At 44.1% G+C, this 26,024-nt stretch overlaps 1 protein-coding gene across 2 annotated transcripts in view; it reads right to left on the bottom strand.

The window, feature by feature from the left end:
- Positions 1 to 26,024, bottom strand: part of LOC144784551 (protein nucleotidyltransferase YdiU-like) — a 319,919-nt gene that overhangs the window by 77,074 nt on the left and 216,821 nt on the right. For both annotated transcript variants that reach the window (XM_078663432.1, XM_078663433.1), the window contains one exon: positions 10,194 to 10,273. In XM_078663432.1, coding sequence (XP_078519558.1) covers positions 10,194 to 10,273 — 80 coding nt within the window. The remainder of the gene's footprint in view (positions 1 to 10,193; positions 10,274 to 26,024) is intronic.

Raw genomic sequence — 26,024 nt, 5'->3', positions numbered from 1 at the left:
GGCACATAGAGCAGCAAGTGCAGAGAAATGTCCACTTTCAAAAAGTGGCATTTCTAGAACAGTAATGTTAAATTCAACTTCACCAGGAAGGAGGATTTATCATTACCATTCCAAAGATATGTAACATGAAAAAGCTACTCTTCTCTGATCAGGAATTAGAGTCTAAAAAGCATATTAAGACATTCCCAATGCTAGTCTATGACAGGTGCAAAAACGAATGTGGGCGGTTGTCACTACCAGGACATGGAAAGATTAATCACAAGTCCTAACTTTGACTTACATGGCACTCTTCCTTTAGATTTACTTAGGGCCTACCTTAAGGGTGATGTAAATGTCATAAAAGGGGAGTTGAAGGTTTGGCAGGTAGTTTTAAATGCCAAGTCGCAGTGGCACTTCAATGGCCGAACTGAGACTGTTTGAAAGGCCCCTTATGTGGGTAGCACAATAAGTGCTTCAAGACCACTATTAGCGTTTGACATGCAGGCCCTGGGTATTTGTTATACCACTAACAAGGGATTTACTAGTAAATAAAATATGCCAATCAGGTATTCACCAATTACACCATGTTTGGAGGAAAAGGACATGCACTTTAGCAGTGGTAAGGTGCTCAGAGTCCTAAGACCAACATAAATATTCATCAAAAACAGGAAGTAAAAGGTAAAAAGTCTGGGGAACGACTACCCTAAGGATGACAGGTCTAACGACATGTAAGAGTGAGTAAAAAAGTACTGCTGTTGTGCTACTTCCCATACTCATAAATGCTTTTGTGAATCAGGCCCTTTAATCTTTGACTACTACTGCACAGCTGTGAGTGTTGCCCACTTGCTAGATTTTGAAGACTACTTTTTGAGATCTATGTAAATTCCAAACTTAGCAGAAATTTGCTCCAAGCACAGAAATATCCTAAAGTCAGCATATTTCTGACTACCATTTGTTGAATGCCCAGTGCATGCCTTCTGCTGTCTTCCACATTGTTTTTGAAAAACGGTTACATTTACATCCCTGTGTGACTGCAAATGTTCACCCTTAGATGCCTCCTTTCATCCCTGATATGGACCACAGAAAAGGAACTACGTTAGTCAGGGCTGATGACCCGCTGCCTCCACTAAATCAAGTGTGGCACATGCTGCAGTAGATTCCCATGCACTGCTATAAGAAACCATGATGCCATGACCCTCATGGAACCACTACTGCCCAAACTGCCTTTGATATTGACTATGCCTTTGGGGACTGCCCTTAGTCTAACAATGGAACGGGGCTCACCCATGAATGATTGTGTCTTAAAATTAAAGACAAGTTCCCACTTAAAACGTTCCTTAGATAAAATGAAGCCACAATAGCATCGAAGTCCCAAACCACACTGATTCCAATAATGAGAGAAGGAGGCACGGTATGGGATCCGAATATCATGGATATATTACAGTGCGATTAAAAAAAAAGTTCTGCCTAAATGCAGTTTACTAAAATACTGTCCCATTGGAGTTAATATACTTTCTACATCCAATGGGGTAATACTTTTGTAAAGGATATTTAAGCCACAATATCTCTGTCGGACAGTAGTTTTGTCAACTAAATTCGGATATACAACTGGTGGCAGACAGTCTGCTCGTTTTATGTGATTAACTAAGTTTTTACTTTTCAGAAACAGCTACAAAAGAGATAAAGCCAGCTAATGTAGTCCAATATGTGTTATAGTACATGATACGTTGGCTTGAAGCCATTTCAGAATTCTTTGTTATGCCAAAGTCGATGTGGGGGTTGTAGGTGGAGTCCAGCGTAGGAGCACATTCTATGTTGTGGTCTTTCCAGAGAAAGGCTGTATCTTATGGTGTGACTTGAATTACTATGGGGTCTGCATGGGGAGAGTTGGGGACAGAAAGAGTGGGAGATGGAATATATTTTAGATATAGCCTCGATGAAAGGGAATAACCTGTCCTGGGTGAATTTGTTATCGCATTGCGTAATACCACTGAAGGCTGGCTTAAGCGGCTTGTGCAAGGCAACTGATATAAAGCATTACATATAAAAAAGGCCAAAGGCCAAAATACGTATGTGAATCAGGCCCACAGATGACACTTCACACATAAGGCAATGTGGTAAACCAGTTCAGAAATGCTCAAGCTACATGAGTTGCAGGTTGGTGAAAACTGTTTGCCAATGTGTGAGAAACAAATGACCTGATTACCAAAAAGGGAGTTTTTATACAAATCCAAATTCACTGTATACATATGTTACACATCAAAAAAAGCTATTTTAAACAAAACGATTTTGTTTACAGTAACATTGTGCAGAATATGAAGAGATCAATGCAGACTAAGTCTGTCTCGGAATATGGAAGAGAAGCACAAATTCAAATCACTTCCATGGTTCCCAACATAATGCACAGAAAGGATGTATGACATTAGAACGCATGCTTTTACCACGCATGCCTTTACAACGCAGTTTTTACAACGCATGCTGTTACAACGCCAAGCGCTTAGGGGTGCTGGATAGTGAATAGTTTAATTTACTATTCCAACTCCAGTCCCCGTGGATAGTAGGGAAGGTGTTGGATAGTAAATTAAATCTATTCCCTATCCTAGAGCGCCCCCCAGCGCAATGCGTTGTAATGACATGCGTTGTAATAGTTGCGTCGTAAAGGCACTGCGTTGTAAAGGATGTTTCCCCACAGAAACCATGATCATATTCTGTGACATCATTATTTATGTATATTGAAAGAAATGCACAATCCATAATCAAACAGGAGCTCTGACGTCATCATATATAATAATACAAGTTTGTCCGATTAGGTGAAATATTTCAAAACAAAGGCAAGGAGGAACTAGAATCACTACAGCAAAACAAAAAATTATGAGTTGGTAAAGCCAATGACCAAATCAGTGATGATCTCTGAACACATAAATGCCAGGCAAGTTCTGTCAAAGGAATGCACATGTGTACATATGGGGCAGAGTTAACAATCACCTACTTCTTCGTACGTACGTTTAAAGGTTGTGGAAGACAAGCATTTACAATGCAATGGTCTCAGCATTATTAAAGGTAGAGCTATTGGCATTGCATATGACATTGTTTTTTTTTTTAGTTTTTAAATCATAAATAAATGGCATAGTAATTTATATTATTAAAGGTAGAGCTATTGGCAATGCTCATGACAAATTGTGTATTTTTTATTTTTTAAATTATAAATAAATGGCATTGTCATTTTTAATGCCAATAGCTTAATCGTTCTCAAATGCGAGTCCTATTGCATTTGCACCCACACACAGAGTAAGTAGTAGAGTAATAGAGTGAGTAGTTGATAGTGAGTAGGAGTTATTAGTAAAGAGAGTATTAGAGAGCGAGTAGTAAAAAGTGAAAGAGTGAGTATTAAAGAGTGAAAGAGTGAGTAGTAAAGAGTCCTAGAGCCACACATATTTATATGCACAGCCACGGCCTTACATATACAAAGTGTATTTTTTATTTTTAGTAGTCAAGAGTGAGTAGTATAGAGTGACTCATTATGAGTGAGTAATGTTGAGTAGTAGAGAGTGTAGCAGAGGGTGTAGTACAGTATTATTAAGTGCTATACATTAGATGCTATTTAGTACAGTGAGTAGTAGCGAGTAGTAGATATTGAGTATTACAGTTAGTAGACAGTGGTAAGGAGTTGTAAAGTAAGTAGTCGAGTGAGTAGTGATAATATTTGTGAGTGAGTAGTAAAGAGTGAGTACTTAAGTGAGTAGTTGTGAGTAGTAGAGAGTGTAGTTAATGGTGTGTAATAGAGTGTTATAGTGAGTACTGTAGACTAGTTTTTTTGTGTACTAAAGTGAGTAGGGAGTACTAGAGAGTTGTAGAGTAAGTAGTTGAATTTTAGAGTGAGTAGTAGCGAGTAGTTGATATTGAGTAGTACAGTGAGTATAGAGTATTAGATATTTGTAGAGTAAGTAGTAGAGTTAGTAGTGAGAATATTAGAGAGTGAGTAGTAAAGAGTGAGTAGTAGTGTGTAGTAAATTGTGTGTAGTAGGCAGTTTTTTGTAGAGTATTAGAGTGAGTACCTTATAGCATTATTTTTATTACTAAATTTATTAGGGAGTATTAGAGAATTGTAAAGTAAGTAGTAGGGTAGTAGATAGTGAGTAGTAGAGAGTGATTAGTAGAGAGTATTAGACAGCGAGTAGTATAGAGTGTAAGAGTGAGTTTTAAAGAGTGAGTAGTAAAGAGTCCTAGAGCCACACATATTTGCATGCACAGCCACACCCTTACATATACAAAGTGTGTATTTTTTTTAGTAGTAAAGAGTGAGTAGTATAGAGTGACTAATTATGAGTGAGTAATGTGGAGTAGTAGAGAGTGTAGCAGAGTGTGTATTCTGCAGGTGCTAAACTTAAAATATTTATGTTTTCTGTAGTTATAGTTTCATTAGTTAACATAGTATCTAAATTCCCTGCTGCAATGTTATCTTCGGAATCTGATGTATTGTTTGTATCAATGGCCTCGGCTCTGTTAAAGTTAGAGCTATTGGCATTGCAAATGGCATTTTTTTCATTTTTTGTTTTTTTTAAAAACATAAATAAATGGTATTGTCATTTACAATGGCAATAGGTGAGCATTAGAGAATAGTAGAGAGTATTAGCGGACACAGAGCCACACACAGAAAACCACAAACACACAGAGAGAGAGAGAGCCACACACACACACAGAGCCACACACACAGAGCCACAAACACACACACACAGAGCCACAAACACACACACAGACATCCCTCAGTCTAGGACAGCCACACGCCCATCTCTGCCCAGTAACGCCCCAAGGAACAGAGGCAAGAAAAAAACCGATCAGAAGCAGGGAACAGAGGCAAGAAAAACAAGAATCAAACCTGGTTCCCCAGTCCCTTAATTGCCAGCTTTGGCCACTACGCCACATCCTCTCCCAACACAGGAAGCCTCGGGACCAAACATGCTGTCCATGCCTCGAGGCAAAAGTAACAGCCCTTTGATTGTGAAAATACTGCCCGGATGCTGGTGGGAGAACTCGGAGTCGGGAGGAGGCAATTAAAAGACGCAATATACAACCGGTTTTAACTCCTCAACAGAAATAGACTATATTTCTGGAAGGAAAGCAGGAAAGACCGCACACAGGGGCTGGGGCAGGTTACCTAAGGTAGATCAGTTTCCCAAAATTGAATGGGTGGCAGGCTAACATGCAGCAACACGGAGAGGAACAGAGGCACATTTCAACAAGCAGGGCACAGAGGCACAAAAACCGGATTACAAGCAGGGCACAGAGGCACAACAAGCAACTATGGCGGGGGCGGGGTGGGGGGGAGGACAGCAAACACAACCAACGAGGGGGTAGGAGAGCAACACAAAAACTGGATCACAAGCAGGGCACAGAGGCACAAAAACCGGATCACAAGCTGGGCACAGAGGTACAACAAGCAACGAGGGGGAGGGGTGGGGGGCAGGAGAGCAACACAACAACCGGATCACAAGCAGGGCACAGAGGCACAAAAACAAGATCACAAGCAGGGCACAGAGGCACAAGCAGGGCACAGAGGCACAAGCAGGACACAGAGGCACAAGCAGGGAACAGAGGCACAAGCAGGGAGCAGAGGCACAAGCAGGGAGCAGAGGCACAAAAACCGGATCACAAGCAGGGCACAACCAACGAGGCGGGGGGCAGGACAGCAAGCACAACCAACAGGGGGGGCAGGACAGCAAGCACAACCACCAAGGGGGTTGCAGGACAGCAAGCACAACCAACGAGGGGGGGGGCAGGACAGCAAGCACAACCAACGAGGGGGGGGGCAGGACAGCAAGCACAACCAACGAGGGGGGGCAGGACAGCAACGAGGGGGGGGCAGGACTGCAAGCACAACCAACGAGGGGGGGCAGGACAGCAAGCACAACCAACGAAGGGGGGGGGTCAGGAGAGCAAGCACAACCAATCAGGGTGCAGGGGGGACAGAGGCACAAAAACCGGGCATAGAGGCACAAAAAACGGATCACAAGCAGGGCACAGAGGCACAAAAACCGGATCACAAGCAGGGGACAGAGGCATAACAAGCAACGAGGGAGCAGAGGGGCACAGAGGCACAACAAGCAACGAGGGGGCAGGGGGGCACAGAGGCAAAACAAGCAACGAAGGGAAACGGCACAATCAGGGGGGGGTGCACGGAGCTCGGATCACGGGCGGGGAGGGTTGCAGGAGAGCTGCTGTCCTGAACCCGGCAAAGCTGCAGTATGGACTCTGGGCTTAATCATGCATGGTTAGGTTATTTAAATACTTGTAATTTACCCCAAGTTCAGGAGTAAAAGGTCCCGGTATCACAAGGCCATGCTGGGCACGTACGGGTCGAGATTGTTACCAGGGGAGGGGGGAGAGACCCAGCGATCAGGTGAGTGTCCCCACAGGTCCCGCTATCAAATTAATACAGTCCCCGGCGGCCCGGTCTCAGAATTGCTGCCTGGGCAACCTCCGACCCGCAGCTTGTTCCCCGCCCAATGCAGCACTGCGCTAAGTATTACCTGGGGGTTTTGAGGCGGGTGCCGGTGCGAGGCTCCTCCGGCCTCTGGGTTAGGTGACTTTGAGGGCGCTGCTCGGGGGAACAGGAGGGCTCCTCCTGAGTCGAGCGCAACTCTTCTCTTCGGTGTGACGCTGACATCCTGCTGGGCAACTCGTTCATCACAGCTCGCGGGCAATTTGAATCTGGTTGTTTACTCGAGACCGGCGGTGGTGATTTCAGGGGCAATCTTAAAAATGCTTCACCCGAGCCAGCAGCGGTGACGGTGGTTTCCGGTGCTTTCCGGTGCAATTCTTACAAAATGTTTCACTCGCGCTAGTAGCGGTGACGGTGATTTCGGGGGCAATTCTTAAAAATGTTTCACCCAGGCCAGCAGGGCCTCTCAGCTACCAGCACGCCGGTCTCACCGAGGAGCGCTCCACACCACCACGTTTCTCCGAGGCAAAGCAGAAATGCCTCGGAGAAAAGTGCCGCCATTTTGCGACTGGGGGCGTGTTTTTTGTTGAGTGACGGATGACGTCACGGCGAGAAAGAACGCAAAAAACACGCCCTCGAATCAGAAAAAGACGGGGCTTGAACAGAGTGACGCCCCTCTCCTCCAATGGCTGGCCTCCGTTTAGGAAGCCAGCCAATGGAGAAGAGGGGCGGGTTCAAGCTCCACTCTAGAAAACATTAATTCTCTGACCGAGACTGCGCAAGCGCAGCCTACGGTCCTCGACCTAAAGAACTAGCTGGAGAAGTGGTTGAGCTAGCAGATGGGGCACTAAAGTTTATCTTACCAGAAAATGTAGTGAGCAGGCAGTATAATGCTCTAAAATTTGATGATAAACACAACTTAACAGCATTTAAAATGAAACAGGGTGGATACTAAGGATTGATGGCCAGGATTGACAGGCAAAAGGAAAAACCAGCAACCAGTCAATGGAGGGATGGTGATACTGGGAAATGACACAGACCTGCAACAGTTCATCCTCAGTTAAATGTGTCCCTCTGATATATTGGGCACATTTGTTTGCTATCAGAAACATCATCAATTACTACTAACAGTCAAAAACAGATGCTTGTCATATCATCTAAAACAGTGGTTCTTAACATGTGATTTGATGACCCCAGGGGGCCCCCGAAGACTACTCAGGGTGTATGTGACTATCTTATTAAATTAAATACCATTAAAATTGATACATTACATTTTAATTATATATGTGTATATTAAGGATGGTAAATAAAGAAGCAACATTGAAAATGTGAAAAAAAATTCTATATTGGATTGTTTAAAAAACAAAATATTTAAATATCTGAACATTTGTTTGGTGTATTCTTGTTTTTTGTATTTTTGTGTATTGTTATGAAGTTCAAATCATGGAAATTGCTTAGGCCGGGGGTCCCCATCTTCAATAATGATTCAGTGGGTGTCCCCAGATACCAGTAATGATTCACTGAGGGACCACAGATGTAAAAAGGTTAAGAACCGCTGATCTAAATGGATACAATTAAAGGAGAAAGTAGCTGGAAGCTCACTATATTCAATCAAATGTTCAGGCATCTTACACCTGAAGTGATCAGAGCTAACATAAAGGGTTCAGTCTAAGGTCCAGTCTAAGGTCCAGGACTCCCATGAAAAAAATCAGAACACGACTATGCCGAAATGTAATTGTGTTTGTATGTTTAATGTATGTACCTGAGATTGTATCCCAAACTTACATGTGGGGAATACACTGAATTCTATGTCAGGAGCCGGTGACGAAGATTAGGCTTTACTTTCTTCATTTTATTCTGCAGCAGCCAAGTCAACAACAACATAACAATTGGAAAACTTCATTTGCAGGAAGCAATAGAGAAAAAATGAAGGCAATGTTCTTCCAATGGGAACCCAGGACTTTCCTCATCCATTTTAGTTTCCTCTCTCTTTCTCTCTTCCTTTGATCCTCCCCAGAGGACATGTATAAACAATGTTGAAAGTTTATTGATTAGACAGGTTGGGTTAGCTTACAGGCGATTCAGGTGTCAACGATGAGTTCCTTGAACGCTGACCGCCAAAGAGGCCCTACCCTAGGAGGTGACACCGTATGAGCCCTCCTGGTCTACTCCTCTCCTCCTGACACCCTGGGCCATAAACTGAGGGGATGACCAACCTTTCTCTCTACGGTGGCCCGATGGGCTTGTCTACCCTTGTAGCAGGGGAGCAACACTAGGATGCTGTGCCCTCTATGTCGCACTGCGTGCGACGTGGCCAGCTGAAAACTCTGTAATTGTAGCATTTTTGTTCCAGAATATTCCTAGGTTCCTACCAGCACAAATATTTGCCCACTTAATACCACGTTACTCACCCATGTCTTTCTCCTTATGCAGTCTGACCCATACTTACCACATGGAGGAATACGTCGACTGCTACATTGAAGAGGAGGAGATCTACTACTTTCCGGTCATAGACAATTTCTGTGACGCGGTGGATGCTTCCATTCATAAGGAGGTCTCAGATGCGGTGGCGCTCTTGGAGAAGAAGCTCCTTGACACAGAAGTGCTAACAGCCCCTCCCACATAGGAAAGACCTACCAGGGCTCTCAGCCCTTTTACCTCTATCGCTGGTAAATGCAACAAAATGCTTATGCTGTCACTTGACTGTTGCTCAGCGGCATTTATGGGAAAGCGATAACAAAACACTCAGACACAAGTGAGTAAAGGGGCGCAAACAGGCCACCTTTAATCTCAAAAGATTAAAAATAAATTAGCCAGTTAAATTATCACTTGATCTAAACCCTATATAATATCAAGGCAGTTTCTAACTATGCTTGTGGCCAATCTGCGATGCTGAGTAAACCAAGGGAACTAATCAATGACAGCTCTTTAGGAGTGAAAAGTGAAAATCATTGATTTAATTTCATCACCAAATTCTTCATGACTCCAGCCCTCTAAAAGTTTGAATCAATAATAAATAGGAATGTAGTTCAAATAAAAATATAATATGTATTACAATCTTTTTAGATCCAAATGCACCATTTAAGAACAAATTAAGCAGATATTTGTCTACGATATATCAGGAACTTTCTATATGGATCAGAAACCTTTACCAAACTTTGTATTAAATACTTTTATAAACAGCAAGTAGCAGCTCTGGTAATATGGTCACAAATGCTCATTTGTTTCCCTCACGTTTTTGAAAGGGAACATTCTTCCCTGAATCTCATGCACCTTTGAACAACGATCACCTCTATTATAGCGTACCTCTGGTACTGTACTACAATTAACGTGGCAATTCAATGTAAACCAGGAGTATGCAAAAATATCATTTCGGCAGCAAATTGTGCAAAGGTGAAACAAACTCCTGCTCTACAAAGTTGTCAAATGTGTTACCTTCCCAGAACTTTTTCTGCAAGGGAAATTTTCCACAATTGCTTTACTGCAAGTGAATCATTCTGCAAAAATTCATTCTGACTTTGTATTTTTTTTCCTTGTGTGTATTATGAGAAATCTGTACAGCTTAAACCTAGCTGAAAGCAGCATAGCACAAACCAGGGTTAAATTCAAAGATAGAGTCAACTTGCGTGTTGTGAGACAATTCACCAGATATATATATTTTTTTTAATGTTGTTGACTTTTTAAATTGGCGAAGTTTAAAAATCCTCATGACTTAGCAAGTTTCACACAGCTCAAATGGACAACGGCATTGTTTTTAATTTAAAAGTAATCTTACCTTTTCAATCGCAGAAGATACATGGTGACCCACTGCGGAAATAACTTGTGTTCCACAAGGTCCTGAAGGGCCCAAAACTCCTAAAGAAATAACGTCATGTTTATTAATTAGTGGCTTTTTGTTTCTAGCAATTGATTTTTTAAACTAGATTTTGACCCTGAATAGCAACAGTAAGGCACTTTTGCAAGCCCTACATATTAAGGCCTTTAACCGCATGTGCGCTGCGGCGATTTTCGCGCTACGCGGCTTTTTTCAAAAAGCCGCGTTAGATGACGAGCTCAGCTCGTCATCAGCGTGCGAGCGGTGCAACTGATGACGAGCTGAGCTCGTCATCAGCGCCGAAGGGGTTAACACTTCAAGGGACAGTCATGTTCCACCGGGCAGTAATACTAATTACTGATAAGCAATGGATACCATCCGCTATGTTACGTAGTGATCCTTAGTAGACCTAATTTAGATTGAAGGGTGGTTTGTGCCAATAAGGTTCCCTACCTTCCGCCATCAGCAGAGTTATACCTTTTGATATCACAATGCCAATTAAATGTCTTTAAATCTAATAATTATACAGATATACTTAATTACAGCTCTAATTTGTTTAGCAAAAACGTTGAGCTTGCCTTCATTAAAATTTCCCTACGTTTATTTTGAAGGATCTCTTTGCCAACTTAGCACGAATTGGTTTCCCTATGTGACCTGTATTATTAGAGCTCTATAAAAGCTCGAGGATTAGCTGACCGCTTGAAGCCCCTGCAATACAGGGGACTCCCACCTCAAAGGGCTCTGCCAGGATTAGTCCACCTTCATCATTTTTTCAAGGCTAATGTAGGAGCAGTACAACTGACAGGGTATTTTGGAGTACAAACTCGTCCCTGGCTTTGGCCAAGGTGGGCTAGACAAATACACATTTGGGCAAGGCAAGGTGGTAGTAACAAATATCCTATGGATGGGGCAAAGTGGGGGGATCGAATGAACCCCTACCTTTGGGCAAGGCAGGGTGTCCTAAAATACACCCCACACTTGGGAAAGGTAAGGGCAAGAACACCCTACCATTGGATAAGGCAACAAAGCTGATAAATATTTCCCACTCAGGTCAAGGGGACCCATCAAATAACCCCTACCCTTGATAAATCCAACCCTGTCCTTGGGAAGGGGTACAAAATCAACCCCCCTAATTTTGGGTAAGAAGTTGGAGCACTAAATATCCCTTCCACCCCACTCTTGGGCAAGAGTAGGATTTTTTTTATTTCTCTGGGGAGAGATTAAAAATGTAAAGGTTTACTGATCAACAGCTCTTGCATAGTCTGACAACTCTCATTTTTGCAACTTTTAAAAAATCCCTCGATGGTCATGAACCCACCCTTGAGTACACCATCACATGTGATCACACACACATATAAATTACATATGCATACAGCATTGTGGAAGCCACTACATCACAATTTGCAAATGAAAGAGTAGAGGTGCAGGGCCCGGGTGACCTGGCATAGCTGAGAGTTGAGCCCGCTGTCCATTTGCAATAGTGAACAGGGGGCAGGTGTCAGCCGCATTGCTCTTTCTTGGCTCACAACATGGCCTGAGGAATGTGACAGCTGTCCAGGTTAATTCCTTTCACCTGCAAACAAGGCAATGGGCCAGCTCTCTGCTCTCCCAGGCCTCCCCCACGCTAAAAAATATACGAGGATTAAGCCGCTCCGAGAAATTAGCCACCACTTTCTTGAGATTAGCGAATAGTGTGCAGTGGAAGGTTTAGTTTAACCAATCCTCCTTGACTGTCACCATTTTTTAATCAAAGGAGGCCTGAGACAGGTAAAAAATAGTCTGATGCCCTGTTTTACACTGGTCCAGATGTCAAGAATTACAGACTACCTTTGTTCTCCAAAACAGGCAAGAAAAAAAGGCTTGGGACAGTTAAAGGTTGCCCCGGGACAATGTTTTCGACAGCAAACTCACCATGTGTGGAAGTTCCCAGCTGCTGAAACATTAGGAGAGCCACACAAATATAGAACCATTGAAATTCAATTAAAAAAATTAAGTTATGGGGGAAGTTATTCAATAGAGCTAAATAGGCAGGGGCTTTGAGTCACCACGTTTCATTCATTAGTCTGTTCAAAGGTCATTCACATTTTGCTTTAGCCGATCACAGCATGTTGCATGGGGCAGTAAGTAAGCCCAATTCAGCATTGTTTTTTTGCACTGAGTGATGGCATGTGTTTCATGGTCATTTTCACACTATCTGAAAAGAAGTACTCTTCACTGCCAACACGTTACTTTACCAATGCTGTTTTTATACAATCCATGCCCTTTTTCATTTTTTTTTAGTAATCCTCCTTTCTTTAGGTTCTAGTAATTCCAAACCAATAGTATATATTCTTTGCATCAATAAGAATCAGATTTTCTTGAGATGTGCATTAAAGAGCGAACAGTCCCAGCCTTCTGAGGAAGGTAGTGTGGCGTACTGGAGCTCAGCATTCAACAATCAACAGAAATAATAATTTCAATGTCCAGCCCACTGCTTGTCTTTTCAAGAATGAACGTACTTTAATTACAAATCTGTACCAAATATTTCAAAACCTCAATAATCTCGCTCACCAAACCGGAGTTTGTGGAACCTGCAGCAACGGTGCAGATGAGGATCCAACCAGCGAATATGGTGAAGCTGCCCCCTACCAGCCCTGGTTGCGCAACAGTCCTTTCAGTACTCTGCAGAGCACACCCGTCCTTGGTCATAAAGGACCTGAGGTGATTTGGGTCCCACTTTTATGCACAACTTCTAGCTAGGGGATATGGATCCACTGACTCAAATTGTAGGACAAGGGTGAGGTGGTTCTCCTTTCAAGTGTGTGGTTCTCCTTTTAGGTGTCATCACACTGCTCTCCAGACACACCATTTGTTTGAGTGAAGCTTCTCACAGTAGGTAGCGCTGGGACAGTCTCCAACTTGGAGCATCACAACAAAGGTACCAAGAAGGCTGAGGTTTCTGCACCTAGCACTCATCAGCCCAATTGTAGAATAGTCAGAGTCAGACTTAGGGAAAGACCAAACCTACAAACCACCTCACCTCTGACCACAGAGAGTGCAGTCCCACCCCTCACCCCTACCATCCACCAAATGGCAGTGCTCAGTAAAACTAATTAACAGCTCCTTCTAACAAAAGGCCTCATAAAATGTCTAAAGGTAGTCCTGTCTCCCATTTCTTCACTTCAATCCTGGATTTCTTCCCTCTAGCTACAGAAATGCAGGTGATACAGTTCCACTGTCTGGGAGAGCAGTCCACATCATCCATCTTGTGCTATGCAAGGCACGGGCATCAAAAATTGCCTCATTACCTAGGCCCATTCATGCAAGCAACTGATCACCACAAATGTTTTACACATATAAGCACATGCACTGGACACATGCACAGGATGTCAGCGCAAGATTACGGGCACCCACATAATGGTGGAACTTTACAAAAGTCGGCCAATAACAAATTCAGAGACTCAGATAAAAAGTTCTGGTCTAATTACTGATTTCTTCTTTTTTTTTTAAAAAAAACAATTTTTTAAAACCCACAGACTGCTGCTGGCTGCCGCCACACTTTCATGCACTATGGCCAGGACAGGAAAAGTAGTCAACAATGAGGGCAACCAGGGTGCACCCTTTCAGGTCAAAGGACAGAACCAAGAACTCAGATAGTCAGAGACAGGCATACACCACAGCAAACTCACTTTGATTATTGTGACACAAGGGCCAAAATAAGAAACAGGATACCAGTCATACAAGCAGCTGCACACTCAGAGTAAAGGAACATGCCTGCATACCACACTGGGGACATTCCCATCCTAACATGCTGAAACAAGTCGACACCATGATTGGGTAGTATACTGACAGATAATCAGGCAGGAATTAGCTAAATTCATACAAGCAATCCTCTCAACTATAAAAACCAAGCATGAGTGCCATCCACCTAATGGGAAACCCATTTCTTTTGGCAGTTACCATTTATGATACAGTCAGACGATGAAGGAATTGAAGAGAAAAATTGTGAAACTCCTTCTATCACTTGAGATAGGCAGTAAGTTTACCTAAGATCATGCTCTGTTTTGTATTTCTCTAGGAGCCAGCAACACCCGGATAACCGAGGAAGCAATCCTTAGAAACTGGCTGCTGCATCATTCCCCTTCCCCTCATTCCCAGGCTCAGCGAGCCACACTGAGATTTACTGCAGACAGCTGGGGTGAACATGGTGTAAAATATTGTCCTTTATCCAGGATATTATCCTTGCGAATAATAGGTTGGTGAGAGAAGCACCCAGGCAGGTCTATTAAAATATGGTTCTTCTTTTTTTTTTTTTTTAAAGTAAAATGATTCATTGAAAGCATATGACCGCCATTATTAGGGAGCAGCATGTTTTTTTGTGTGGAATATACATGCAATAGAATAAAATATTAACCATCACACCAACTTGCTATTGTCAAGCAGGCAGGCTTTCATAAGTAGTTGTACTTGATTTTGTGACCAATATTTGTCAAAGTAGAATACAGGTAGATTCTGCATAAGCTATAAACCACAATATAGGAGTTGCATAAAAAAGACAATTAACTTCTTCGTTTGTCCCCCTTGATATGAATAACATTCTTACAAAATCGTAAAGCCATGCCCAGAGCGAAGTTAAATAGAGAAAAGAGGCACTTGTGCGATAAAAGATTAATCACACTAGTCAGGAAAGCTACATTAATTTTTTTTTGGGGGGAGGGGGGAGTTTTATATAGCGCGAACTAGACCCGAAGGTACCAGAGCGCTTTATATGAGCATCAGTTGCGTTTCAGATGAACAACGTTAATTTTTGGTAGGCACAGGGAGAGTAAGTGATTTGCCCAGAATCACAGGATGTTGACCGTCCCTGCCGAGACTCGAACCCGGTTCCCCAGCCTCGAAGTCAACGGCCCTATCCATTAGGCCGCATCCTCTCCCATACTATGACAAAAAGCTCTAAAACATTCGTAAGACAAATCTGTTCATGAAAAAACACTCCTCGTAATCAAGAGCCTTTCGCAATCACTACAAATAGGAACGAGCAAACATTTTGTTTCACTGACTAACACAGTTCCAAATGTAACACCAGCAGTGTTGGGGACATGGGCTAACTGTTATGGTGTGAGGGTATCTTGTTCAGAGGTCCTCGCATGCCACTCTGTATCCAGGTCTTCCTTACACAAAGCTTGGGCCAATAACTGCACAATCCAATTCAGAACATGCTTGAGGCGTACACAGTTAGCGCTGCCACTTGAGTGCCAATGATATAGTTGGCATTCGAGTAGAAGAGGTGGGAGAGGCTGTGCCCTGACTGAAAGTTGAGGCCTTGGTGGCACATGGCCTCTACTGTACGGAACCAAGCAGGCAAAGAGAAGACAAAGCTCATAACATCCTGGTGCCTCACAGTAACTCCACTGCGGGAGTTGCAGCTGTATGGTGATTGGCTGTCCGCAGTAGGTAAAGGTGTCGCTAATGGGGTCTTGCCCATGAGGCGAAAAGAAGAATTCTGCTGTCTCTGGGAAGAGTGACAGTAGAAAAGCTGAGGGTGGTTCCTGCAACCACTGTGCAACAGGACAGAAGGACGGAGAGCGGTGCCTCCACAGGGGCGAGGTGCCTCTCTTTTTGGCAACTGTAAAGCAACTTTGCTAGTTGGCTGGATGAGACAAGGACCTCCTGACACCCATGAAGACAAACATCTCACTGTTACTGTGGTAGCCTGTGGGTGTCACGTGGGGTATGTCTTGGACCCCTCTCCCGGTACCCGGGAGCTCTAGTGATCCATAAGTTGTGGATGTCTTCCTGGAAATAATGCCTATGCAGTTTCACTCAAGTGATGGTCTTTAACCTGCATCGTCACCAAGTGGTATAGTTGCAGTGAGGAGATGCTCTGGTGGTTTCAGTACCTGTATAGACTTCAAAGTGGGAACAGTGCAGTAGCCAGTGTCCTTGCTCACCTAACCAACAATGTCACGCGGACTGTGAAAAGTATAAGGAATAGTGCTTTTATCTGTGATTTGTGCACTACATACACACATCCATTATGCACTTATGCCTTTGATACCATGACTGTATGACCCAGCCTAAAAGGTATGGGGGAAGTGATGGTCTCCTGCTGCAATACAGACATCACCGGCTAGTCAAGCCACACTAAGTGTCAGCCACTCAGGTCTTTGCTTTACTTGCCACTAACATTCCTAACTGGCCGACAGGAAGTCTTGAGGGGAACCTTGTAATGGGCAAACCAAAAGTGCCCGGGGGTCAGGGACCTCAACAATCAGCAACGGAGACCTAGGAGAATACAACCTCTGGTATGTTGCAGGAAGGTTTCCTATCTCACGACACCTCGCAACCCTACAAGCCGGGCAGCATCCTGGAGGCCACTAAGACTAAGAGAGGCGATTAGAAGGAACTAGCGGAGTTAAACTGATGATGACAGATGCTGCTCGACAGCCTTTGCCCCACCACCTACAAATTAGAAAAACATGCTCTAGACATACAGAGCGCATGAGGATCCTGGAGATATATGCTGAAGATTCGGAGGGGCACTTGAGAGGAAACAATATTTAGGATATATTGAGCAATGACTAGTAAAAAAGGTTGCCACCGTCGGCCTCTCTAATTTCTAAGCTATTGAAAGAACACACAGAGACCCAGTGCACCAATCTCTGCTGGGATCCCCTCTGGGACCAATGTCAGCCCACCTTCTAAACAACCAGGCAAGAGACATGATCCTACATCACACCTGCACAGCTAAACATTGCGAGTTGGTCACATTACTGATCTCTTCATAAAAAAGAGTTTTTAATGTTGGCTAACTGCAAGATCATGATCTCCCCCACTACAAGGCAGTCCTTTAACATTAATACTTGGCAGTGAAGAGAAAACTGAGAGAACTGGGGTATGCACTCTAGTTCCCAGCAAATTTACAAATGGTAAGAGAGGAGAGGGGAGGGGAGGGGCGTGTCAAAGATGTAACAGTGCCTACACAGAGCTCCGCTGCTGTTAATTGCAGGGATGGTGGCATCAGGGCAACCCCCCCCTCTTCCCCACCCCGGACTCCTGGCAGCAGCACCACAATGGGGAAGGCTCCCTGGTACCCTTGAGCAGCAGTGGCACCTAGGTGAAGTTGAAGCAGCCATTCTTTGCAGCTTTGGTACCGCAGGGGAGAACGCTGCCGCAGTCAAAATGGCGGCCGCAATGGCAACCTGAATTGATCGGCGCTGGTGGGCCGCACAGCCTACTCGATCATCACTGCCCATCCTCCGCCCTAATTGCAGTGAGTGCCAGCCCGACTCCGCTGAGCACTGATGGAGGGAGCACGGCAGACAGCTGCTGCAGGCAGGGCCGGACTAGCTACCAGGTATTTTATTAATGGGGTGACAGGGTGGGGTCCAGGTTCAGTGCTGAGGGGCTGATTTAGTTGTGGGGAGCTGCCAGCACTTTTAAATGAACAATGCAACACAAATAGCTTTAAAGCATATTTTTAAAACATTTGTTTTGCATTGTTTATTAAGGAAAACCCAGTAGAAAGTCCAGACCTGGCTGAGGGGGGAGACGGCTCCAGGCCCTAGAGTGATCAGCACAGGCGGGGGAGTGAACCGGGCCTGTCTTGAGTCATAGCGTGCAGCCAGTAGAAGCCGCAGTGCAGTGGAAGGACTGCACAAGCGCACTGGGGTAGGTGCGGTACTGCTGACCGAGGCCTAGAGAAACAAGTTGAGGGGGGCCACCCCCCTTACTGGCCTGCATTCGGCCTGGTGGCCTTGTTGAGGTGGCCTGAGGACACTGCTAGTCTGCATCCGCACTCCACTTAGTGATGTGCCAGGGGCTGCTGGGGATCCACCTGCCCATGTCAGACCACAGTGGAAGTCACTCCTGCATAGAGAAGCCCTGTGGGATAGAGCGCACCCCTAAGCAGCTGGGCATTTAGTAGCATCCTCTGCCCAGAGCTCTGATGGCACCTACCAATCGAGAGACATAAAGGGACACTGTCTATGCTCTGATCAGCTCCACAGCACCAGCGCTTCAGGCGCTGCACTGAGGCCTACATTGCAGTCTTCTCCCAGTGCACCCAGCCTATTGCACTTTGGGTACTAGTGCATGGCAGTCACCCCTGGAACTGAGCTTTGTTGCGGACCTCAATCAAGGGTCTGACCATTGGGCCCAACACCCCTCTACGTTTTTAATGAACTGTGCTGAAGTGAGAGCAACAGCTGACGCCTGCATTCTTGACGGATTGCCATGCTTTGAGCACACTGGTCTGATTCGCTTCTAACACATGGTGTGCTTCACTTCCACAGTGGTGCTGGCGCAGAGAGAGGTCACCCATCACGGGACAAATAGGTTCCCACCCCAGGAAGCTCCACTCCAGCTTCGAGACACCTGGAGTCGCCTCTGCCTGGACTGGTGGTGATCCCCAGAACAACCCTGGCTGCAGGTTGCAACAGCAAAAAAGACACTTCCCTTGAAGACATGCTTACTAAACCACCCTCAAAGAAACCTGATCACAAAGCGGATACCTTGACAACTCCATCTAATTTTGTCGTAGCCATTCCAACGGCCCCCATGCCAATGATGCATCAGTCACACGGGCATTCCCGGAAAGCCTCTGCGGGACCATAAGAGAAGACATTGCGGGGCTTAAGCAAGACATAACAGCAGACGTCAAGGACATCATTAGGAACCTCAGGGAATTGGATCAGAGAGTCAATTCGAACTGCGGGATTAGACCGCTGACTTTAAGTATCAGCTGGAAGATCTGGAAAATAGATTCCGTTGCTCAAATATTTGCATCAAAGAGGCCCCACTGCAAGTGAACTCAGGGCAACCGCAGGCCTATGTCCTCCGCCTGTTTCGTCAGGTGGCACCTCCTCTCACAGACCAGGACATCATATTAGACCACAAACAGGGTGGGCCGATCAGCTCGATTTCGTGGACAGCCTCAGGACATACTTACCTATCTCCACTATTACAGGCAGAAAGAGGTCATCATGTTATCAGTGAGAGACAGAAACGTCATTGAGTTTGAGGGAGCAGAAGTTTGGCTGTACCAGGACCTTTTTCCTATTACCCTACCGCGCCGCAGGGCATTGCAGCCCCTTACCAACCTCCTGCGGGATAGAGGGATCAGATACAAATGGGGGCACCAGTTTCAACTCAACTTTGTGTGGGACAATGCAACCAGAAGCATCCACACCCTGGAGGAAATCTGTTCCATACTGGATATGAATAAGGCTCAGGAAGAGGACCTTTGATAGACCCTGCCGAAACACCAGTTTTCACTCACTGGATTGCGTCACCCCCACCTCATAACCTCCCCATTGTCTAAATGAGATTGGAGCAGTCAAAGAGTTTTAATGTATTGATAAGAATAACAGCAAGCAAGGTTACTGTTATAGATGTGGTTCATTCTATCATTAAAATAGCATGGACAATTGCCCAGCGGCTAAACACATTTGCAGTAAAGTGCAAAAAAGTTAGCTATTTTGCCAAAATGTGTTGCAATACACAGAAAATTGTTTAGACCTTCAGAATTAAAGGTAATGGTTTGATAGTAACTATTGAGAAGTGTAGGATGTGTTTGATGGTCAGGAATCCAGAGGCAAGGAGACAAAGAAGGAAATACGTTTTGCGACATTTCCATTGGAAATGTAGCATTGAAAGTTGCAGTAGATTCAGGATCAGACATAACTAGCATTTCTAGAAGATTATGCTATAATGAGTGACATAATAAGAGCTGACATGTTGGTATATTTTTAGGAAAATGTTAACTCTAAGGATATAACTTTTCATAGTAAAATGGCATTACAAGATGAAAGGGGGCTATCTGACGATGTTAATGGTATAGATGATCTAGTTGATGGATTTGAAATCTCTAAAAATGTAATTCCTGCGGAACGACGGGTATGTGTTTCACAGACTGACTAATTATTTTATTATATAAATTAGAACATCAAACAGGGTTGGACAAAAGAAAGATGTGTGCAGGGAAAGTTCCAGAGTTTTGCCAAAGTCTAAAATTAGTTTATTATCGAGGACATAATGGTACTAAGAAGAGAAAGTGCTGTTCTATCTTTGTGTTTAATATCTAGGCCACGAACATTGCTCATGGACAGTATTAGGTGATAACTGCTATGAAAAAGGGAAGATACTATAGATGGCATCAATATAATAATTCCTTTGAATTGTTCACTGGATCTTGTAAAATGTGTCAGTATTCTGACAAAGGTTTCAAGACTTACAACACTCATCTTACACTCGCCAAGCTTATTCACACGCCATGCGAAAAAGGGGTTCTCGTTATTATAGGCTTTGCCGAATTGTATGAATCATAATTTTGTGCTTGTGGATTATTATTCAAGGTGAGTCCATTAGAGAACCCAACAGCTTTTCTAATTGAGGATTACCCCAGAACAATGGTCTTGGTTAATGGTGTACAATTTGTTTCTCATTACATGAGGAATTATTTAATTCCTACAGGTATTAAACATATTACTGTTTCTTTGTAGAGTTTCCAAAGCAACAGCAGGGTTGAGAGCGTCAACAAAACTATAAAACAGACTATTCTTCTGGCTTTATGTTCCTATTTGGACGATGGAGAAACAATGCAGGAGAGGTTTGGGACTTATCATATCACATCTAGTTCCATGACTGGTGAAATCCCTTGTAAAGAGTGAGAGAACCTGTATGCAAATTGGTCCTGAGTTGTATCCAAGAAACTTATTCTATAGATGATTTTATTGTGACAGAGATAGGGGAAGAGGCTGCAGGAGAGGAGCGTTTAAGCATAAGAGTAGGTACAACAGTGAACATCATGCAAAGGCAAGTGATTTCAGAGCTGAACAGTTTGTCATAGCTCGTACTCCAGGAATTGCGAACAAAATCCCATCCGTATTACGGAGGAAATGGAGCGTCGGGAGACACAGGAGACCGTGCAGCAGTACTATCAGGAGCCCAGGGAGAGCCAGGAGGCCAACGACCCGCGACTTGCCCAGCCACGCTCCAGGAGGAGCGCGGCGGTCACAGGTACGTGAGAGGTTCACAGGTTGGAATGGGAGGAGGGACAGGCCGACAGAATAGACGCTGAGAGTCCCCCCACTTCTTTCGCTCTCTTCACCTCACCTTGAGCACATTCACGTATTTTCTGTTCGTTAGAAGTGTGTCACGGTTGCTACGGTGTCCCCTCACTTCCCATCCCTTTGGGTTTATATCCAACCGAACCTTCACCTCAGTTTATTTTCTTTGTCTTCCCCGCTACCTACATCACAGAGCTTATGGGAACCCAATGACAGACGCAATGGGAGAAGGACCGGAGTGAGCCTGGGAGCAATCGGACATCAGCCCACCAAGCAGTCTCAACCCCATATCCACCCGGAAGACTGGCGTCTAGGAGGTGGAGTGTTCTAAGTTCAATAAAGTCAGCTTCACCTCGACTTGGTTTACATCCCGTTCATTCACCCACACCACACCCCCCCCATATCATGCTACTCTCTGCTATTCAGAGTTAACAGTTAGTAATGGGAAATTTGTATTGCTGGGATCACAAAGTAGTTAAATTGCATTTTCAGAGACAACTGAAATCTTGATTGTATGACACTCTGCTGGTTCACACATCTGAAGATGCCCGTTTGAGTGGTGAAGAATACGATTTTTCGCAGCATCCGCCATGAAGAGGTTTGAGAACGGGCAAAGATTGTTCATGTACCTCGCTCCTGCTTCAGCCAAACAAACTTTACACTGGAATACCCAACATGGTAACACATAAATACTCAACATATATAGCAAACTTTGCCTAGAAGACTAAATTTAATGGTGTAAAATTTACATTTTCTGTATTACGCTTGTACACCAGATTGCATTTACTAGTATGTTTATTAGCTGTCCCCTAATCAGCAAATGTGTTGTCTCTTCGAGATCTTTTGTTTTCTATCAGTGGGCTTAGAGACCACCCATTACTTTCCATTGTTTAGCTTCATTGTCACTCTCATTTGATTGCTTCTTATTGGTCAGCAGCTGTAGGCTTCCTTCCTCTTCTTGTGTTCTTAACTCTGCAAGAGTTTCCATGGCTAATTTTTTTTAAAAGCTCCTTTTTTTCTTTTTGGTTAAGGACTCTAACAGAGTGTGCCTTATTCAGCTTACTCCCTCTTGTACTTCTCCCTCCTCCATGTTCCCCCGCCACCTGTGTTAGATTGCCTCTACTGGCCCTCCCTCCTGTTGTCCGTTTTGCCTTGCCCCCCCACCCTCCTGTTGTCCGTGTTTGCTTGCTCAGCCATGCTGTAGAGCAGCAAGGCTGATGTGCAGTATGGCTGAAAGTTAAAAATTAATAATAAAAATACTATGACGCAGCCAGCATTGACACACATTTCAAGATTTACAACACTACTCCTACACTTGCTGGGTTTACTGACAAGGCATGGGGAAAAATTGTCTATCAAGTTTATAGCTCCAATGCGGGCGATGGCGAATGGCATGAATCACATTTTGGTGCTTGTGGATCAAAGTGATTCTCTTATTCCAAGTTGTGGAACCCTACAGCTCTCAGTGAGATCAAGGGTTATCTGATCATGGGTTACCCCGTAACAATGACCTCAGATAACTGTGTACAATTTGATTCACAGTGCATGAGGAATCATTTACTTTTCACAGGTATTAAACATCTTCCGTTCTCTATCTCAGATTGACAATCATGATAGCCTCAGACCCTCCCCCGTGTCTTCCAAGGTAGTGAAGAACTTGGGTGTCAAGTTCGACAATGATTTCTCTTTTTACTCCCATGTAAATACTGTGTATGAGGGATGTTTTTCTGTGAATAAATCTTTAAAAACGTTTGTTGACTTTCTACCCTTTTCAGCAAGGAAGTTGGTTGTTCATGACCTCAAGGCTTGACTACTGCAATAGTCTCCTTAGGTTTGCCTAAGGAAATGCCTCTTTTTGCATGTTCACCTCCACATTTTTGGACTGATGCTGTTGGTTTTTCGACTTGCACCGAGGCCTGCTCTCCAGACCTCAGTGCCAGTGTTCCTAACCCTAACAAAGTGTATGTCAAATTGACTATACCCAATTGGCAAGTGCTGATTTACTTGTTAGTCTTTAGAATATGGTGCCCAGAACACCCCGGGCATGCAAGACAGTGTCCCCACAGGGCTGCAGCACTGGTTGTTCCACCCTGAGTGTAACACAGGACAAAATGGCTCCTAACCTGCCACTGCAGACCGGAAGAGCAGTGTGTTCACTGCTAGTTCGACTCTGCTATTAAAACCAGTGGCAAAGTGACCACTCCCTTAACCCTAAATATAAGTCTCCCCTAAGGAAGGCCTATGGAAACCAATGGCAGGATGCTATGGATTGTTAAGTAAGAAATACATCTTTTAGATATGCCTTAACAGCAACACTTTGAAATTGTTGTTTTGCTGGGGAAAGGTTAGTAACCCTATTGGCTAACACAGGGTTTGCCGGCTGACATTCCAGCCTGGCTAACGTCTGAATAGGACTACCTAACTGGGCACTGTAAGGTATCAAATTAATTGTGGCATTAAATCTGACTTGATACCCAAGTCGAAATGTATGTCACTTTTAAAGGTGAGCTACTTTTAGAAAGTAGACACTCTGTGTCCAGCTAGTCCAGGGCCTCACAAAGTCCTTTGCACACAGACAACTTTCTGCCCGCCTGGGGAGACGCATGAATGACTTTCAGGCTAAGAAAAAAAGGCAGTTGATGCAGATTGAGATGTTACCGCCTCGCCCAGGAAGGCCACTCGGTGTGTTAGCCCAAAAGGCGACCTTCAAAGGAGAAGCCTCCTTTGAAGGGTCGCCTGCAACAATACTCCTGAGCAGGATGCCTTTTGTTCCTGCAGACAAGTTGCAGACGAGGACATGGAAGGGAAATCCCATCCCCAAACTAGTTTTCCAGTGTGTGTGTAGCCCACAGGTAGCCACACCTCTAAGGTAGGCTACCAAACTCCTGATGACTGAAGAAGGGTCCTGACATTTTAAGAGTGGGTAGAATAGTGCACTCTGGGATAGCCAGATGTCACACATTGTAGGAAACATGCCACAAGAAGGGAGGGGACCCAGTAACTCATTAGCTAGTGACTGCATGGTCCCTTCCGCACACTTTCCTAAGATAAATATGGCTTCCTACTCGATAGATCACATCGGATTTGAAAAGAGGACCGCGTGACCAGTACCCCAATATCAGCTGACGTGCAACTGCAATGTAGAGGGCCACGATCTATGTGGCCAAAGTCACACCTCATCACCCGTGGACCGAGAGTACACCACAAAGACGGAGAATCCTTTAAGCATCTTTTGCCTGTATCCTCAGCATCAGGACCACTACATTATAGTCTATGCTGGTTGTCCTGTAAAGTTTGGAACTTGCTTAAAAACTCTTTAGTGGCCAGGTAACTTTCAGAAGTATCCTCTCTGGCTGCCTAGACCTCTATCCTGTCAGATTTGGTTGCCCAAGCTGGGCCGAAGTTGCTGAACTAATTCTTTCAAACGTTTGAAAAGTTTACAAACTTTATGCTGACCAATGCTTGTTTGCTGTTGCATTTAAAAGTATTTATAGCTTCGAAAATCTCTATCTCCAGGACCCCCTGGTGGATTTTGATCATCAAAGTCTCTAAAATTCATAAAAATATGCTCTTGTGTGACTTTCTTATTTCATTGTTTGGTGCTGTTAAATGCTTACAGAAGGTATTTTCGTGAGGGGTTGCTTCTCAAAGCCACAGCTACCCAGGGTTGAGCTGAAGGTTTACAAATTAGCCTGATTTGACCCAAACCAGTTTTTGCAAGTGTATTACACGATAAGGCCCCACAGCCATATCATATAATACTCCCAAATTCTCACGCTATCTAATGCAGAAGCTACAGGTGGTACAAAATGCTGCAATGCCACTGTTACTTCAAATCCCTTGTCAAAGCTCAATCACAGAGGGTTTGCGAGAGCTCCATTAATTACCTGTTGATAAACAGATTATTTTTGTAGTTTTAACAATTGTTCGCAGGGCCTATTATCAAACTGGGCCCAAATTCCTATCTCATCATTTTGTTCCATCCCGTCCACTGAGAACGTTGAGGTCTACCTGTAATAATCCTCTAGCTATCCCAAAGTTCAGTGTACAAATTAGGGGGGCAGATGTACATCTTTTCTCTGGGCAAAGGCATTGAACAGTCTTCTGCTCGCTCTAAAGCAAACTACCAACCTTACTACTTTCAGACAGCTTCTGAAGTCATGGCTGTTCACTCAGTCCTAAGTGGATATTTTCCTGGAAGGCCATGTTTCTTTCTTTTGCTTCAGTGTTGTCAGTGCCGAGATGCCTCTCGAGCTGGTTGCGCCTTACAAAGACCAAGTTCTCTCAAGCAACTTCATCTTATTATTTCATTATAGAGTTTCCAAAACAACAGAACGTTTGACAGGGTCAACAGAACTATACAAGGATTCATGCTCTTATTTGGACAACAAAACGCTGTTGCACAACATGGCTAAAAAACACAGACAAAGCCACTAAGTTGTGTAGATGAGACTAATTGGCTTTCCCAAAGTTTGTTAGATGAAAGCAAATTAGGACATTTTCTAGATGAGGGAAGTTCAAATTTCATAGAGAGATGGTGCAGCCCATTCAGATGCTATCAAACTGCCCGATGTGCTTTGAACGCTAAGAGCAAATAAATCTAATATAAGCAATGCATAGAGCGAAGAAAACCTGAAATATTCTTTCAGTATGCCACAGAGTCCCACAGATAGCCTTAATACATTGCACTTGGAAAATGTAATATTGCAGTGTTAGAAAACCTTTGTTGCGTTAGACTGAACAC

Source organism: Lissotriton helveticus, chromosome 10, assembly GCF_964261635.1.
Source record: "Lissotriton helveticus chromosome 10, aLisHel1.1, whole genome shotgun sequence".
Lineage (NCBI taxonomy): Eukaryota > Metazoa > Chordata > Amphibia > Caudata > Salamandridae > Lissotriton > Lissotriton helveticus.
The sequence above is the reverse complement of the archived record's forward strand: the minus strand, read 5'-3'. Positions and strand labels throughout refer to the sequence as shown.